This window comes from Megascapheus bottae, chromosome 9 (assembly GCF_031878675.1).
Source record: "Megascapheus bottae isolate mThoBot1 chromosome 9, mThoBot2.hap1, whole genome shotgun sequence".
In the NCBI taxonomy this organism is placed as follows: Eukaryota; Metazoa; Chordata; class Mammalia; order Rodentia; family Geomyidae; genus Megascapheus; species Megascapheus bottae.
This window is the reverse complement of record NC_143517.1, coordinates 18,777,235-18,796,390: the sequence shown is the minus strand read 5'-3', so window position 1 is coordinate 18,796,390 and position 19,156 is coordinate 18,777,235. Positions and strand designations below refer to the sequence as shown.

General features: G+C 41.0%; 1 protein-coding gene across 5 annotated transcripts in view; it reads right to left on the bottom strand.

The window, feature by feature from the left end:
* Positions 1–19,156, bottom strand: part of Sulf1 (sulfatase 1) — a 173,397-nt gene that overhangs the window by 32,427 nt on the left and 121,814 nt on the right. For all 5 annotated transcript variants that reach the window (XM_090338922.1, XM_090338925.1, XM_090338923.1 and 2 more), the window contains 5 exons: positions 7,368–7,518; positions 6,230–6,405; positions 3,726–3,854; positions 3,394–3,450; positions 2,474–2,603 (listed from right to left, as the gene is read on the bottom strand). In XM_090338922.1, coding sequence (XP_090195048.1) covers positions 2,474–2,603; positions 3,394–3,450; positions 3,726–3,854; positions 6,230–6,405; positions 7,368–7,518 — 643 coding nt within the window. The remainder of the gene's footprint in view (positions 1–2,473; positions 2,604–3,393; positions 3,451–3,725; positions 3,855–6,229; positions 6,406–7,367; positions 7,519–19,156) is intronic.

Here is a 19,156-nt window from a genome sequence, read left to right as displayed (position 1 = left end):
AACATACAAATCACGGTTGAGACGTAAACTTAATTCTTTGTTACATTAATTTAGGCATTTTTGAGATCAGTGCTAACATTCTCCATGTGAGAGAGTCTAAGTTCAGACAGATGCATAGAGAAATAAAGCAACAGAGAAAAATTCTAGAGAGTCAGATATAAAAAGATTTATTCCATGGGAGCAAAGTAAGTTGAGAAAAATATGAAAAAGCACAGTTAAGTTTTTAATACTGTTAGCCTGTGGCACAAGTACAGCTTGTACTAAATCTACTTATGCTACATCTGTCCTTTAGGACATAAAGGAAAATTTCACTACGAGCCATATGGAGAGATTTACAGATCTGAGCATTGTTAAGTAGGTATTTATGCAGTGTATCTTATTCCAATATGGTTAACATATTTACCACTTATGCCCAAAACATACACGATCATCAATTTATATGAGATCCAGTTAACATTGAACTATTCTAACTCCTGAATGAAAGTCAATTAGCCTATTGGGGTTGGCTCATAAAAATTATGTTAGAACTACAAAATAATTATGAATTTATATTGCTGATTAGAGATTCCCTAAGAAAGATAGGAAGACTTCATATTAACATGTAATGAATAGATCCAAGCTTCTCCATTAAATACTTGAAAATGAAGGTATCAGAAAATGACATGAAGGCATTTCCTTCTCTTTTTTCTCCTTTCCTTTTTCAGCCACTCACCATCGCCACCCTGTTTTCTCTCAAAGGAATCCTATGTACAAAAATTTTTAAAAAAGCATGAGGAAACAATTAACATCAACATTTTTATTACGATTGTACATTTAACACACTAGACTATACAATCATAAGAAAAATTGAAATCATAATAAAATTCATAAGATAAAAATCATAGCTAGGCTTTGGTGGCTCACACCTGTAATTCTAGCTACTTAGGAGGCTGAGATCTGAGGAGCATGGTTCAAAGCCAGATTGGGCAGAAAAGTCTAGGAGACTCTTATCTCCAATTAACCACCCCCAAACCAGAAGTGGGGCTAGGACTCACTGGTAGAGCATTAGTCTTGGGCACAAAAGCTCAGGGACAGTGTCCAAGCCCTATGGTGATTGACAATAACAATAAAAAATCATAACAAAAATTATTATCAGGCTAGTTTGACAATAACTAGATGGTCCATATGGTGTTTAATTCCCTGAGCTAGTGTATGCTATTGTGTGAATATGTAGAAGTTAGAGAAGTTAAAAAGAAAACTCACATAAGCTTGAAACTCCTGCTTACCTAATTAATATAATTTACCTTAGAAGGCAACAAGTGGCATATATACATATTTATATAATTTATTATATATCGTAATTATGTTAAATACATATTTAATTAGGCAACTCTTTTTGGATTCGTACTTTTCAATGTATTATCTGTTTGTGAGGCAGATGTGACAATGTCTACCTCAATGAAATGATGTACTAAATTTAGTAAGTACATATATCATTGTGTGTTCTATGCCTTTCCTCTGAGTTTGCACAGCATTTTCTTTTAGATGCTATAGACTTGGTTATGGTTAGCACAGAGTTCATTCAAAAATGTTTAAAGTGTTCGATGTGTTCTCACTTTCCTCAAAAGCACTGTTAATTCATTGTGAAGTATTTCTTTTGTTGTTATAATAAGTGGTATACTGGATAGCCTTATTTCCAATAATGAAGAAGATTCATTTGAAATATTTGAGAGGTGATCACTGGTGGTTCTTGTCTGCAATCCTAGCTACTCAGAAGGCTGAGATCTGAGGAATCACATTCACTATAAAAAAAAAACCTGGACAAGAAGCATTAGCCTTGAGCAAAAAAGCTCAGGGACAGTGCCTAGGCTCTGAGGTCATGCCTCTGGACCCATGTGCACGTGTGTGCATGCACACACATACACACACACACACACACACACACACACACACACACACACACAAATAAACAAAACCAAACAAGATATTTGATAGTAGAAACTTTGTAAGCAGAGACAGAAACAATAAACAGCCAGAATGTGCTTTTCCTTCCATTTCCCGGCTCTGGTTACTGATTCTGGCCCCTACTCTGTTACCTGACAACATTTCAGCTTAGTGAGGAGGCAGCCCCCACTCTTTTCTTTTGACTCAGCATTCTCTGATGTCCTGATAAGTGGCCTCTTAATTACAGGTTGAGGACTAGTTAACAAGAACCCTAAGAATCTTCTCCAGCAATGGAACCATTATCTTCTGGCATAGATCTCTGTCTGAGAGCACCATTTTTGGTAACTGCAGGGAATACAGTAATGATAAGGAGGCCCCATGGGTCAGTTAAGAGGATTCTCTGGGTAGGACAGTGTTACAGGGAGTGACTATCATGACTACATGGAAATGTGACACATACAGATTGTTCATTATTTTATAATATTGAAGATATTTTAAGTTAAAAATGGAAAATACATAAATAGCAGTAGTGAAAAGTTGCGCCACTCACCTGCCCAGGCTGCTCGCAAGCTGTCTGGTACCGGGCCTGCTGGCATAGTTCCTTGACCCTCTCATATTTGGGCAAATGGTTTGACTGCTGGATATTCTTGCTAGACTCTTCCTTCTTTCGTAGAAATTTGCTTTGACGAAAAAAAGGGAGAAAGAATAATTCGCTTCTGATGTGAGGAGTGATTTGAATTACCTCCCCTGAGTTCTGCTTGTTCCCTGTTCCTTTCTTGTCACGTGACTCCACAGGTCCTCAAGTAACAAGGCTGTTTTTAAGGCTATGTATACAGGAGTCCTTGATGAAAACTCCAAGCTGGATTCTTTGCAGATACAAAGTCAAGATAGGATGAATTACCATTCTTCCCCCAAAGCATTAGTCAAACTTTGTGCATATACTCCAAGTTCTTCTGGTTAGTAAACAACTATAAATTGCTTTTCTCTCTCCTAATTTATGGAAAGAAAAAAAAACATGGCAATGAATAGTCTAAGTCAAAAAAGAAAACCAGAAGTGACTACAGAAATAATTACGATGACATAACTTTACATGTTTAAAACCATGAAAGGCGCAGAAGGAAAAGAGGTAGAAAGTCAAGAGTTGACCAAGCCTTGGAGACAGCATGGAGGAAGAGAGGAACGATGACTGAGAAAGAAATAAACTAGTTGAGAAAGGCAGTTGACAGTCTTTCCCTATTGAGAGCCTCTGGTCCATTTTAGAAGAATTTATTGTTTAAATTCAGATGTGGGATTAATTATTTTGATATCTAATAGCAAACAAGTAACAAACTACTCAATTTTGCTACTAAGCTGGGGAAATCTGCATGCTTAGTGATTCAAAATAAGCAGGGGGGGGCGCGTGGGGAACCCAAGGAAGAAAGTTGCCCACTAAAACTGGTTCCCAGAAGCACCCCAGGAACCAATAATTACCCTCTTTCCACTAGGAATGTATCACGCCAAATTTTGGCCTTCTTGTTTGTTCGAAACCTGAAAACAAAACAATAATATTTACTGTTGGCAACTGGACCTTTTTCCAAATGGCTCTGTGCTAACAAGTTTATTTAAAGAAACGCCTCTCACTTCCCGCAGCCCACCGCTGCACCTCTGTCAATGTGCAATTCACCAACAGCCGAAAATGGCTGTGCTTAATTCCCATGAGCACAGCTTGCTTTGCCTCCACTTTTCATGGCTGCTGGCTGGTTCTGGCATTAGTGAGAGTTCAGTGTGATTGAAGTTGGCTAAGAGAAGGGGTTTGGACGTACCTGTTACCTGGCTTTTCCAGATCCAGAAGTTTGAGGACAGACTTGCCATCCACATCAGGAGGGGTCTCGAGCCCCGCAATATCCAGAATCGTGGGGGCCAAATCGATGTTAAGAACAATTTGTGACACGCTGAAAATTGGAGACAAGAGTTATAGCCCCGAGACAGTAGAGGGTTGGATTTACAGCTGTACTTCCCACAGCAGTGACTCATTGGCCTCTATCTCCTCATCTACCCATCCAGTCTCCTAAGGAAGGATGGTGGTGGTCAGCCAGAATGAATGAACAGCCATCAACAATGCTCCTGAGCAAAATGAACTGACTCTCGTGGGATCAGGCTGGAGAGCTGCTCCATAGCCCAAAGCTCTGTCTGCATAGCTAGACAAGATATGAACTAACTCGTGGTTTCTGTGGGATATACACCTTTTTCTAAAACCAGACAGTCCCTGTCTCCTCTGTTGAACTAGGCCTTTAATGTCAATATTCTTAATAAATTGTTTAAGGAAAGACTATATTGTTTTTAGAGTTGAATCTAACTCATGCTACCAAGTCTTTTCAATATCAAGCTTTCGAATTAAATATGATAGTTCTAAGGTGTTTTGTTTACTTTTTATTTTTTTTATTTTGATTTTGGTTGAACCTGAGGCTTGAACTAGGGTACTATCTCTGAGCTTTTATGCTCAAGGCCAGTGCTCTAGTTGAGACCCAGCTCCACTTGTTTCTATTTTAGTAGTTAATTGGAGATAAGAGTCTCACAGACTTTGCTGCCTGGACGGGCTTTGAATAGCAATACTTAGATCTCAGCCTTCTGAGTGGCTAGGATTATAGGTATGAACCATCAGTGCTTGACTTCCAAGGAGCTTTTTAATGATCATACAATATAAAAATGTTGTTTAGAAAAACCTCACTTCCTCCCATCATCTTCTCCTAGGATACAGTGTGACATCATCGCACATGGGACTGGGACTTAGGGGTGACATTTAGAATCCTGGGCTCTAGGCCCCCCAAAATATAGAAACAAAACTTCTGAAACAGGTCTTACACCACCTTCCCAGCTTCTCCAATGTTCTTACAGGGCCCTGGCTAGGCACTGTTTTGAATTTTCCTTTCTTTCACCCTTTCCATTATTCTTTCAAAACACTGTATATGATTGGCAAGGCAGGTGAGACCAATTTTGCAATGGTAAAACAAGGATGGGACGAGCTGCAGTGACCAACCCAAGGATCAGAACTCTAGATCCTTCCTTCCTTCCTTCCTTCCTTCCTTCCTTCCTTCCTTCCTTCCTTCCTTCCTTCCTTCCTTCCTTCCCTCTCTCTCCCTTCCCCGCCCTTTCTTTTTTTAATAGTGACTTACAGATGGCTATTCTTCCCTCCTGATACAAGGTATTGTAGTATATCCTCTTTTATCAGATGGTGTTCATAGCAAGTGGTACCCCTAAACTTTCTTTAGCCATCATTGTGCTTTCTCTCTCTCCCCCCCCTTTCTTTCTGCCAGTCCTGAGGCTTGAACTCAGGGATTAGGCACTGTCCTTGGGCTTTTTCAAGGCTAGTGCTCTACTCCTTGAGCCACAGCACCACTTCCAGCTTTTTCTGTGTATCTAGTACTGAGGAATTCAACTCAGGGCTTCGTGCCGGTTAGGCGAACACTCTACCACTAGGCCACACTCCTGGCCCTTCTTTTTTCTTATGAGTATCTAAGTGGGAGAACCGTGAAAGGCGTCATATCCATCAAGATGCATTGTACTCATAAACTGATGAGTTGAGTGGTGAATATAATTTGTACAACTACTTAAAGACATTACAAATACGTAAAAAAGATACAAATATGTATCTTTACTTTTTAAGGAAAATAAGGTGCTGTAACATTTCATTTTCTTGGGTTATAGTTTTAGGGCTATACTTTTTAAAAATGAAAATATAAAGCTGGGTGCAAGTGGCTTATACATGTAATCCTCCCTACTAAAGAGGCTGAAATTTGAGGATCAAGGTTCAAAGTCAGCCCTGGTGGAAGAGTCCTCATAAGATTCTTATGTCCAATTAACCTCTCAAAAACCTGTAGTGGAGCTGTGGCACAAAGTGGTAGGCACGATCCTTGAGCAAAAGAACTCAGGACAGTAACCAGGACCTGAGTTCAACCACCACCACCACCAACAACAACAACAACAATAACAAAAGTAGGAGGATGACATTGACCCTTTTCTACAAATAACAGTACATCTCCAACTCTGAGAACGTGATCTGAAGGATTACATTCTGCCAATGGACATGGACAAAAAAAAGGGATTCTGGCTAATCTGAGAAAACTGGTCATTTATATAATATGCTGATACTACCTTCACATGTGGCAGAGGAAAGGTTTCCATCTTCTGAATTACCAAACCCACAGACTTTTTTTCTCTCTCTTTTTTCTTAGTTTGGGATGGAAGGAAACCCCACTCTGGGTTAGTCATGGAATGATCTCAGACACACAGGAACTGCAGCAGCTAGATCCTGCAGAGGAATACGTACGTGGATCCTGGTTCGACGCTTGGACCACGAATAAAGAAGGGCACACGGATATCGAAATCATACGGCATGGATTTGCCCTTGACCAGCCCAAATTGCCCAATGTGGTAGCCGTGGTCGGCGGTGTAGATGATGTAAGTGTTATCCAGCTCCCCAGTCTCCACCAGCATGTTGTACAGCTGAAACACAGCGCGCACGGACACGTCAGGGTCACCATCACCCATAGCTCCCCTCTTGGCTTTTTGGTGGCTGCTAGGAACGAAGAGTCTCAGACCTTTTCTGCCCTGGCTGGCTTTGGACTGTGATCCTCAGATCTCAGCCTCTTGAGTAGTTAAGATTACACGGGTGAGCTGGTGACTGGCTTTATTAAGCCAAGAGCTGCCCTACTAAGTAAACAAGTATGATCACTCTCCACCTTTCCTCACTGCTTATAGTTCTGGTAGGAAAAGATTTAATGGCATATGTAATTTTGTTTTTAAGTTAGCACTGAAGGCTTTGCCTGTTTGATAAAGCAACAACAAAACAATGTCAAGTCACAGAACAACCTCTGCCACAAAGACTTTACAGATCTTACTTTCATTATCAAAGCCAATTTTAATTTTAGTTCTCTTTTATCTAATTGTCATGGGTTAAAAATGGGCAGCCTCTTAGCCTGATCCAGGTCGATGCAGTCTTAGGCATGTATTACTTGTCTTATAGTAGATTTTAAAATTCAGGAAAGTTCAAATCATTTATTTTTTCTAGTTCTGATTTCTATTAAATAGTCCAAAAAAAAAAAAAACCTCCTTGGTGATACCTGACTCACATTTCTACATGGTCAAAATTAGCTATAATTAAATAGTTTCCCTTTGCTTTAGAGAAGGCACTTAATTTCAAGTTTACCACCATCACCAACAATCCTACTGTCTTATACTGGACCAGGCTTAGTCATTTAAATCACGAATAGGGGAATCTGGCTCTCTCAGTCTCTGTCTCCTCCCCTCTCTTTCTCTCTTTCGCTCTCTCTCCCCTCTCCTGCCTTCCTCTTCCTCCCTTTCTCTGTCCTCCCATGATACTGGGATATGAAAGAAACAAACAGGCATGGATCTATGCACAGGAAGTCCAACATGAAGCTTTCTCTGAGGTGGGTTTGTGTCCTTACCCGTTCCACAGAATCATCCACTGACATTAGAGTCTGGAGCCTTTTGCGCTGCAGGACGTTTGTAAATTCCATGTGAATGGGCAGCATTGGGCCTGTGTACTGCATGATCCAGTGTTTATCCATGTTGGGTGCATAGTTATAACTTGGAGTTCTGAAAGTATCCAGAAAAGAATCTTACTATATATTTATTTTCATTTGTTCATTTTTACTTATCCATTTAGGAACAACTCTCAAGTCAAAGACTGTGAAATGATCATGTAGGAAGGATAATTTAGACCCTGCTAAAAAGATCTGAAACCCTCCCCACTGGCAGCAGCATTCATGCTGTAAAGGTGCCTGAACTCACATTGAGAAAACCAGGCCCAGGCGCTGACTCATCCTGAGTGTAAGTTCACATGGGTTCAGTGACTGAGACGTGTACGAAATACATCTTCGTGATTGTGTTTATGGTACAAGTCTACAGATAAACTCAGTAATACAGAAGGGAATGTTCCCAGGGTGAGGCTAACTTATAAAAATTTTATTGCTAATTAGCCTGTTGAATAGAGTAAAAAAAAACAAACTATGGAATATGTGGATTCACAATGTCAACACATTTTTTTCATTCCCTCTTGAGTCTCTTAAGCTCATTTTATTGATTACTTATCAATGTCCATGAGTTTTTTTTATTCCGTTGTTTATTAAAACCATTAATTTAATTATATTTGCTAGAATTGCAACCAAGACTATTTCTGCAATTTACACATTTACCAATTTATACATTTAGGTAGTTAGACAAGCAAGTAGAGATGGGTTCAAGGCACAAATTTTGCATACTAGAATGAAGCACATTTTATTGTGCCTGATTTAGTTTGTCTGTAACCTATATTTAAGGCACCACAGAGATATAAGAAGCAAAGAGCTCACTTTCCACTGGGGACTTGTAAAATACGTAACCTTCCCCTTTAAGGTTTATCCAACCCTCTCATGTTCTTAATATCCTAGAGAGAGGTTCTTCAATTGAGAACAATTTGTTTTAGAACTTTCTACTAGACTTGAGTCTTCTCCTTAAATGTTGCTAAGCACATGGCAATTGTATTTTCCACATGTGAAGTATTGTGTAGTCTTTGATATATGCTATCTCAATTTATATTTTGGTTGTTGTGGGAACTGGGTTTACTGTCCCCATCGACAAATGAAAAATTTAAGGTTTAGCCATATTAACAAAAGTGGTAGAATGAAAGCTGGGTCCCAAAGCTCACTTCCTGTAGCCAAATGAGCAAAATTAAAGCAAAACTCCATCCTATGTCTGAGATTGCTTTGAATAAAATACCTTGAGTGAAATGCCAGTCTCACAGAAGAAGCAACCATCTATGTTGACTGAGAAATTTAGTTAACCTCATTTCTATTCTGGGGAGAAATTGTCAATAGAAATGAAACACAGTGGTTTCAGGAGCCCTGACTGACTGACGGATGGTGCCATGGTGTGAATTTCCCAAGGTGAATTTCCAGGGTGCATGAGTTTATAGTAGAACATCTCTCCTACACTGAGCCATAGAAATGTCAGCTGTCGTCACACATTTCCTTCTGCGCACGCTCCCCTCATACAGCGAAGAGTGCTACAACAATGACCATGGCCTTTTTCTTACAAGTTACCCTGAGATCAGTGCAGGTACTCATTCGTGAGTAGACATGCAACAGCACAAGTACCAGATGAGCTCTGACACTGTCTCTGGAAGTGAGTTACACTCAAAGGGGCAAGCTGACATCATTTAATGGGACAGATTCACAGAGTGGAAAAGAGGGCATAACTTGATTTGCTCACCAATAAAGGGGGCTCATGTAAAGACATATTTAACGTTCCAGGAGTATGAATAAAGAAAACAGCAGAGAGAACAATGGGTTTATTGGAACGAGCAACCAAGGGCAACCAAGTCTTCTTCAATCCGGCTGGAGAAACCATGTCACCATTCCCTTACAACTAAGCTGTCTTAGTGAGGCAGAAAAGTGAAGTCTGAGGCCAGGAGCAGGATGGGAACAGGGGAAGGGGTTCTAGAATATTATCTTGAGTTTCAGAAAAGGGGATTTTTACAGCATCTTGAAGCCAAACAGTACACAGCCCTTGGTTCAGGAGTTATAAGTTTGACAGCCACAGGGTGTTTCTGGGGAGGGAAAGGTGAGGTGAGATGAGTCAGCTTGGTTGGCAGCAAGGGCAATCCTGGGGTTTTTCAGGATGTGGCTGTCAAGAAGAGAAATGAGTATTTCCAGTTTAGGTCATTTTTTCCATCAGCTCATAGATCTATTTTGGTTTGAGGAATGAATATATATATATATTTATATTTATATACATATGTATGTATAAATTTAAAATGCCCTGAGCAGAGGCCCTTGATCATTCTCCAGAAACCAATAAACAAATTAAACCATCTGAGTGTCTGGGTTCAAAATAAGTCCCTTATAATATTAACATGCAAACTCTTCAGGTGTTACTTGTTGTTTGTTTAAAGAGAAAATTTCTCTCCACCCTGACCGTGTTCCCCCCCCCCCCCCCCCGCCATATCTCTTTCCCTCTCTGGGTTTGTATAGACTTTTCGCCCAGGGCTGGCCTCGAACTATGATCTGGATCCCAGCCTGCTGAGTAAAATTATAGGCATGAGCCACTAGCTCCAGACTTCAGTGAAAAGCTTTTTTTCACAAACGCTTTCCTGCCTCCCAAATACGTAGTTCATGGGCCACACAGGCCTATTATTTGGCCTGAAAGGATTCTGCTGCGTAGAAAGGACCACAGTGGGAAGGAAATGGGTGAGGGACTGAAGTCTCTGTTTCTCATTCTTATGCAGCATGTCGAGTTACAAACAGGATTAGATTAAAAGGTTGAGGAGGAGGAGAGGGGAGGCTTCTAAATCCCCTTACAAAGGGGTTTTCACTCATGGGGGGAGGGGAGGTCTGAGGTCAAAGAAATAGAGCAAGTTGGTCTTGAAAGGTCTCCTAACCATTTGCTGATACGTGCCCTGTAAGAGAATATAGCTATAAAAGATTACACAGGGGTTCTTTCTAATAAACATCCTCCTCTCACTGTCTTTGATGTTGGGTCGGCTTAATTTTAAAATAAATCTAGTTGACTTTTTTTTTAAACCACAAAACCTCAATGCAAATAAAACATTATACTAGAGGCCCGACATGCAGGCTCATTGAAGGCAAATTACATCTTCCACCGTTACCTTGACACTCCGAAGGCCACCCCACCTCGCTCTGCCAAGCTGGGAAGCTTGCAGCAAATTACAAGCCTCAAATTGGACTCCTGGATTTACCGAATGACATATGTTCAATCTGGTTTGTATTAAAAGAAAAGGGAGAATTGGGGGCCTGTTGTCAAAGCTGTCCATTCCTCCTCTCCTTTGCTTCCCCTAGATTTCTTTCTGGATGTGGGTAAAACCTCCAACTCCACGGATGGAATTGCAGGTGGGGTCCCAGCGGGTGGTGGGAGATGGGGGTGGGGGAGAACAGGCATTTGCCCTTTGAAGGAAGGCAGACAGCCACAGCATTCTCCAAAGCAGCTGCTGTTCTGGGAGCTGCAGGTGGAAGGTGTAGGGTTAGTGGAATTGACAAGGTTGTTGAAAAGTGCTGTGGTTTGCCTCCTACTGAGTTCTGCTAGAATCCTTGAAGATGCAGCCTTTTGTCCCCTGCCCACACCCCCCACACCCCAGTGAAAACGAAGGCTTCCTTCCTTAACTTGGAATTGACTTCGGATTATTTAAACAGGGCTTCTTGGGGCTGTCAGCTGGAACTCAAAGCCACTTGATGCAGCAGGAACTATTTTAGGTGAAAGTGAAAAACAAAACAAGATGAAAGTACAGATGGTGTTACCCTGCCAGGTTTTGGAATCACATCTGATGTCCCATCTCCACCTGTGTTACTTACTTAGAACACCACTAGGGACTTTGTTATTCAAGCCTCAATTTCTTCATCCGTAGAGTGGGAACAACAACTTCAAAGAAGTGCTTGTGAGATGTAAAAGAGATTTCTGTGACTGCAGAGAGCAAGTTCAGGGACTAATTATGCCTTCCTTATAGGATTTAGGAGGGAGCTTATTATTTAATTGATCAGCAGGGCAAATGTGTCTCCATTGTACCAATGAGAAAGCAAGATGCTCATGCTTGGCACCTCTTGTGATGACCTCACAATGACCTGTGTCCTGAACCACAGCACGGCACACGGCCTCAGTGTCCTAGCCATTGAAAAAACCGATGGACGTTTTTTTTTCTTCTGTCCAGAGCAATTCCTCCAATCCTCTCAAACTTCATCTTGACATACACTATTCTGCTTCCCATCTGGATACTTCTGACCACTTACTGAGTATCAATTTTGGGAGTAAATTTTTAAAAAAATGGGACTCTAATGCTCATTGAATATATCAGAGAGAAGGTAGGTCAACTAGCTATTGCTTTAAAATAGGGCAAGAAGGGTCATATTGTCATTATGGGCCAGGTGCCTATAATTCTAACTACTCAGGAGACCAAAATCTGAGAATTGTAGTTAGAAGCCAGTCTGGCCAGATAAGTCTGAGAGACTCTTATCTTTAACTAAACGGTAAGAAACAGCTTGAAGCATGACCCAAAGTGGGTAGAGCACCAGCTATGAACAAAGAACGCTGAGTGAGAGAGCATCAGGTCCTGAATCTAAGCCCAGTCTTAAGTTAAGGCAGGCACGCATGCGCAGGCAGGCACGCATGCGCAGGCATGCACACTAGGTCTAGGGCTCAAGTGGTAGAGTGTCAAGCCAGCAAGCAAGCCTAGACAGTATGAAGACCTGAATTCAAATCCAGCACTGGCAAAATAATAATTAGCTGTATCAGTGTGGCAAGTAACGGGGGTAATACTTTCTGTTGTCTATAGGATTTGGAAGTTCACTCAGACTTTTGTGTCCTAGGAAACATACTCCCAAGAAATCTGCATCCACAAAATTCAATCCTTCTGTATTTAAAGATGTTACATTTTCCTGTCCTCTGCTATTGCTTGTTTGGATTTACTGCTCAGCGCAGGGATCTCAAGTTTCTCAGTTCAACCTCATTATCACTCTGATTCTTGTTGGGATTTGATTCATTGTTTCTTATTGGCAAACTAGGAAAAGAATTCTGAAAGTCAACAAGGCCCCGTTCTCTGTGATCAGTGGGTATTTTTGGAGAGGAACCCATACTAGCAAACAAGGAATGCATGTATGGTATATTAAATCCATACTTGGCAAATTGCAAAGAAGTTAGCAGCTTGTTCTTACTGCTCATGGTCTTGCTGCCATCTTTTAGTAAAAATAAACACATTTTTGTGTGTTTTATATTTGAACATGTGTTTTCTTCATTTGTTATTTAGTCTCAAAGAATAACAAAACCCAGTGAATGAAACTTTTAAGAGGATGCTGGACCATCATTTGCTGAAAAATAAAATAGGTCTCAATTCCCAGAATGAGTCTGTTACACAGATTTAAGACTTACACATTAAATTGGTAAAGCTTATATTCAATGGCTTAAGCCACATCATCTTGATTTCCACTAACATTGAATGCACTTAATTGATTTTACAGACCTAATCCCCATCGGACTGCAAATGCCTTCAGACAGGTGAAATTTGGTCACAATCAGCTCCAAATTAAATGACCTTGATAATAGAGTCGTTCAATGATGCTGCAAGCACAATTACTGGTGGAAATTCACAAGAACCATACAAACAGCTATTGTGGCTGTGATATGAAACAACTGGGCCCCAAAACCAAGTTGTGGCTCTAACATTATTCCTAACTACTCATAAGACCTGGTCACATATTAAAGAAAAAAAAATATTTTCACTCTTCTTTTTATTTGAGGGGTGGGTGGTACTGGAGTTAAATTTAGCCTTTCATGCTTGCTTGCTCAGCTGGCACTCTAGTATTTGATCCACACCTCTAGCTTAGGTCTTCTTTTTTTTTCTCCCACCCCTGGTTATTTTGCAGATGAACACTCATGGAAGTTTTTTCTTGACTTAGTCTCCAAATCTCAACCTCCTCAGTAGCTAAGATTATGGGTGTAAGCTACCAAGTCCCAGCTTCAGTCTTTAATTTTTTTTCAGTGAAAAAATTGAGATGAGAGTATTTCCAGGTTTTCTCTGAATTCATAAAACATTATTTACATATATTCATATGGTCTTTAAACTTTAAAGATTTTAATATCACCTAGCTAGAAGAGGTTAACATCATTCATTTGGTAAACAAAAAAGAATTTGGAATGACTATGTTGGCTGGCCAGCCCCTGAAGGTAAAAACAGGATATATTCTACAGCTGTTAGAAGTAAGCTGCCTGCATGACTCCATGACGCCAGTCAGAGACTTGTGCCCTTCAACTTCAGGGATCTGAATGAACAAGGTTATATGTAAAGAACAAAGGAGAAATATAGAAAAGAGAGCCTTAGTGCTGTACCAACCTGTAGAAAACCTCAATTGTTTACTCCCCCCCACCACCAATTACTACCTTTCATAAAATTGTGCAAGAGCTCCACATCTCTGGTCATAAAAGAAATGCAAATCAAAACAACTCTAAGATTCCACCTCACTTCAGTTAGAATGGCCAGGATCAAGAAATCTAATAACAACAGATGCTGGAGGGGATGTGGCCAGAAGGGATCACTACTACACTGTTGGTGGGAGTGCAAACATGTTCAACCACTATGGAAAGCAGTATGGCAGTTCCTCAAAAGACTAAACATAGAACTTCCCTATGATCCAGCAATTCCACTACTTGGCATTTACCCAATTGTCCAGAAATAAGGACATACTAAATCCACTAGCAAAACAATGTTCATTGCAGCACTATTTACCATAGCAAAGATATGGAACCAACCCAGATGTCCCTCAGTTGATGAGTGGATCAGCAAGATGTGGTATTTATACACAATGGAATTCTATGCTGCTGTCAGAAAGAATGACATTGCCTCCTTTGTAAGGAAATGGAAAGGCTTAGAAAAAAATCATATTAAGTGAAGTAAGCCAGACTCAAAGGAACATAGGCTCAATGGTTTCCCTCATTTGCATAATCAGTAGAAACCTTGGGGTCTCCTTGCAGAGATTCACAATAGAACACAATCCAGATACATAAGGCCATATAGTATGATGCTAAATGTAAGGACCACCAGGATAAGGAAACAAAAGTCATACAATGAGTGATTGTTGGCCTTACTCTACTATGTTATTTCTCATCTCTTTTGCTATCCCTTCGTTATCTCATATTGTTACAATATTTTACCTTGTTTCCTGATATATTTTATATATACTTAATTGGTTAATTGAAATTGGATAGGGAAGGGGGAAATCAAGATGAACGGGGTGGGGGGGAAGGGAAATGGGGACCATGTCATGATAAAGGATTTCAATGTTTGTGAAGTTAAAAAGAAATAAATAAAAAATAAAATAAAATTGTGCAAGAAATGCAGTAGGAGCAATAGAGCAAAATCTTGATACATAAGGCCATATAGTATGAAGCTAATTGAAAGGACCTCCAGGATATTGAAACAAAAGCCATATAACGAATGATTGTTGTCTTTAATGTACTATGTTGTCTCTCATCTCCTTTGCTGTCCCTTGGTTATCTCATATTGTTACAATATCTCACTTTGTTATCTGATATATTGAATTTATTTGTATTTGGTTATTTGAAATTTGATAGGGAAGGGGGGAAAACCAAGATGGGTGGAGGTGTGGGGGGGAGGGTAATGGGTACCAAGACATGTGAAAGAGTATCAATGTATGTGAATTAATGCACCTTCTATCTGGCAAATATCATGTAACCCTTTTACTAATTACAATAAAAAAATTAAAAGAAAAAAAAGAAATGCAGTAGGAATGTACAAATCTATTTTAAAGCTGGAAAGAAGTATCCTCCAGCTTTAGGTACCAAATACATTGGAAAATCTTTATTCTGTAGCTTGCATGGAGGTATACTTTCCTTTGACATAGTATGTTTATCTTAAAGCTCTCCTCTCACAACAGTTCTTGCCAATTAGCAGACATGAATTGTTTCACCAAGATTTTAGGGGTTGTTTGAGTGTGTGTGTGTATGTGTGTGTGTGTGTGTGTGTGTGTGTGTGTGCGCGAGCACACAAGCACGTATGCGCGTGTGCGCACACACACATATAGGCATATGTGCTGACCTGGTTGTAAATATGGTAACGAACAACTGAAATAGCAAAGAAAATAAAAGAAGGCTTTTATGAAGAGGACGTAGGCAATTAAGGCAATCCCCTCCTCTCAAGGCCAGGATAGCTCAGTGAGACATGAAGGAGAAGATTCATTGCAAAGTACCCTAGGGTGTTAGCCAGAGTAAAGGGCTTCATGACCAAGATTATGATGTGAGTTTTCCCACTGAGATCTTTTCTGGATTTCTCAGAGGCTTTGAGTGTCTGATGAAGTAGTACTGCCACATGGCTGAGGGGGGCGCTAGCCTGCTCTCATTCCCCTCAGTTTGTAAAGCCAGTAAGAAGGCTGACATGGATGGCTCTCTCTTTGTTGCATGGCAAGCACCGTGGCAACGCCATACATTGGCCTCAGTCTGAGAGAGTCACATAGCTGTAACCCAAGGCGGGCTGGCTGGGATGGGCGATGCTCGACCACCTAGGAAGACTTAAAGCAAAATGTTCACGTGACCACCTTGCACACAACAGGGGACAGGCTACAGCTCCTGGCTGTTTTCACAGAGCCTGCTAAATATTCTGCAAAGCACTTAACTTCTTGCATCCCCATTGCTTGAATGCCTTGCTAATGTTTTTGCTAAGGAAACAGGCCATTCAGTAGCTCCATGCACCACAATGGACAACTTGTCTTCAATTTGTCTCACTTCCTTTGTCTGAGGACTGAACTCTGAACTTGGGCACTCACTGCCTTCCACATGGACACAGATTTCCTCCCTCCAGTCCCTCCACCTCGCAATAGCCAGGGAGACCCTCACAACAGAGATGGCCAAGTTCAAGGCCTGCTGTGAACAGCACTTCACACAAACAAGAGGCGAGAAGCTCAAAGCTTACTGGCAAAGAGAAATTTCCCACCAGCCACATGAATTTTCATTTTCCATGGCTCAACCTGTTATTTCAATTGACAATTGTGCCAGATAGTGGAGGCTCAGGCTTAACTGTGAAACTAGCTACTTAGTGGGCTGCAATCTGAGGATCATGGTTCGAAGGCAGCCAGGGCAAGAAAGGCTGTGAGGCTCTTATCTCCAATTAACCCCCCAAAAGCTGGAAATGAAGCTGTGGCTCAAGTGCTAAAGTGCCAGCCTTGAGCAAAAAAATTCAGAAACATTGCCCTGGCCCTGAGTTCAAATCCCAGTACCAACACAAAAGCAAAGCAAAACAGAACAAACAAAAATCCTGACATTTGCCATAGCTCAGGTCTACTTGGTGGTCAACACAAACCAGACAGGTGCTAATCTTGTCTAGCCATCCTGGGAGATTTACCACAATTCAACCATGGCTTATCTAGAGATGTGCCATGTCACCCATGGATAGGTTTGGAACTGTCTCTTCCCTACTTGCACCTCCTAAACTTTTAAGTTGAACAGTATAATACTGTATGTTTTGTGGGGCAAGAAGGACCAGAGATTGTTTGACAGTTGTACAGGGTTCTTTATAGCAGAAAGGATTAGTAAGAATTAGCACTGATGGAGCAGCTTCTGCATCCCAAGCTTTGTGAGGTGTGTGTATGTGTGTGTGTGTGTGTGTGTGTGTGTGTGTGTGTGTGTTATGTATGTTGCCTCTCTGAACTCTTGCCACATCACATCATGGTGCTTGGTACTATCCCATTGGTACTACCCCATTTTAAAGATGAGACTCTTGAGATTCTAAGGTTAGTGAGGGCCACTGGGACAGGAAAGCAGAAAGCAGGCTTGTTTTTGGTTTCTAGAATCAATGGTATGGGCATAGCCTGGTCATTTGGAAGAGGAAGAGATGACTCTGACTCTATTTGCATGTGGAAATGACATTTTGTTACTGCTCTAGCAAATGTGCAAGCCTGCACATTCCCAATGTTTTGTAAACATTTGCTTTTTTTAGCTTTACTGCTTTATTTGTATTCCCTTCTGCATGACTCAATCACATCTTAGGTGGACCCACCTGTACAGTGAGCCTTGCTTAGGCCATAGTTTGTCCCTAGAATATCTGGACAGTCATCTGCAAACACACCTCTTCGCTCCAATCTCCTCTCTCTCTCTCTCTCTCTCTCTCTCTCTCTCTCTCTCTCTCTCTCTCTCTCTCTCTCTCTCTCTCTCCTCCAATCCTGGGCTTGGGCAAAGGGTCTGAGCACTGTCCTCGAGTTTTCTCAAGTATAGAGCTCTACCACTTGAGCCACAGCAACACTTCTGGCTTTTTTCTATGTATGTGGTGCTGAGGAATCGAACCCCTGTCTTCATGCTTGCGAAGCAAGCACTCTACCACTAGGCCAAACTTCTGGCCCCTCCCTTTTTCTTTTTAAGACTGGTGATTGAGTTAAGACCCTTGCATGTGGTAGGCATGCACTTTATCACATTAGTTATGCCTTCTTAACCACTTCAGTTTTGCTACCTTGACTTGGCTTACCTTCAACTAGGGAAATCTATCTCTACTTCATGCTTGTATCTAGGATTACAGATATGCACTACCATACTCAGCTTTTGAGCTCAGGGCCTGAGCACTATCCTTGCGTTTTCTCAAGGCTAACACTCTACCACTTGAGCCATAGCACCACTTCTGGCTTTTTTCTATGTATGTGGTACCGAAGAATCGAACCCGGGTCTTTGTGCATGCTAGGCAAGCACTCTACCACTAGGCCAAACTCCTGGGCCCTGAGCCCCATTTTGTATGCCCCTTGGTCCAGGTATTGCTCTACAAGGTTTCACAGCTCTATGAGGGGGCTATTCTGTACTTGCCTTGGATACTTGCCTGTCTTCTTCCTAGACAGAGGATGGATAACCTAACTCGGCAAAGAATAAAATTGTAAATATTTTATGCTTTAAGGACTTAGAGCTTTTGCCACAACTACTCCACTTGGCTGTTGTTTTCTGAAAGCATGAATAGATGATACACGAATGAGCGAGTATGGTGATGGTTCAATAAATCTTTATGAACAAAACCCCGTAGCAAGCTGGGCTTCGGTAGTACATCCCACTATGTCAACCCCTGTCCTCCCTTTCTGACTTCTAAATGTCAGCCATTTTGTCTTCCTCAGCCTGTCCCTAGGCTGGGCTGTCCTGTAACCAGGGCAGCTCTGGAACAGAGGCAATATGTATAAATACTTGGGGAAGTAAATGGTATGTTGCACTGTAGGAATCAGAGGTGCCATTTTTTCAAAGCTACTGTTGAGGTACTGAGATTGCTACAGACTCCTCTGTAATTATTGTCATGCAACTGAGCTGTCAGAACCTTTTGACCCGTGGCTGATTTTCCCACAGACTTAGGACCTTGCCTTGAAGCTTCAAAGGCAGGCTGACTTTTAAGGAATCATAAAATACCATACTTTATCAATCTCTTCTCTGCAAACTCCAGGAAATACCTGTAAAGTTTATGGTCATAGAAAAGTCAAGTTAGGCTGGGGTTTTGCTAATGCAATCAAGGAAGCTACACTTATGATTTCTGATTCACAAGAAAAGGGAGAAGGGTGAATGAGATTCTGGATTATCCAGGAAAATCTCTGCAATCTTTTTTCTCTCACCAAGTCATCTGATTACTAAATTTCAACTGAGAACCTCTTGCTAAGTGGCTTTATTCATGAATTTATTTGGAGATTATATGTAGAGAAGAGTTTCAGAGCTCCTGCCTAGTAAG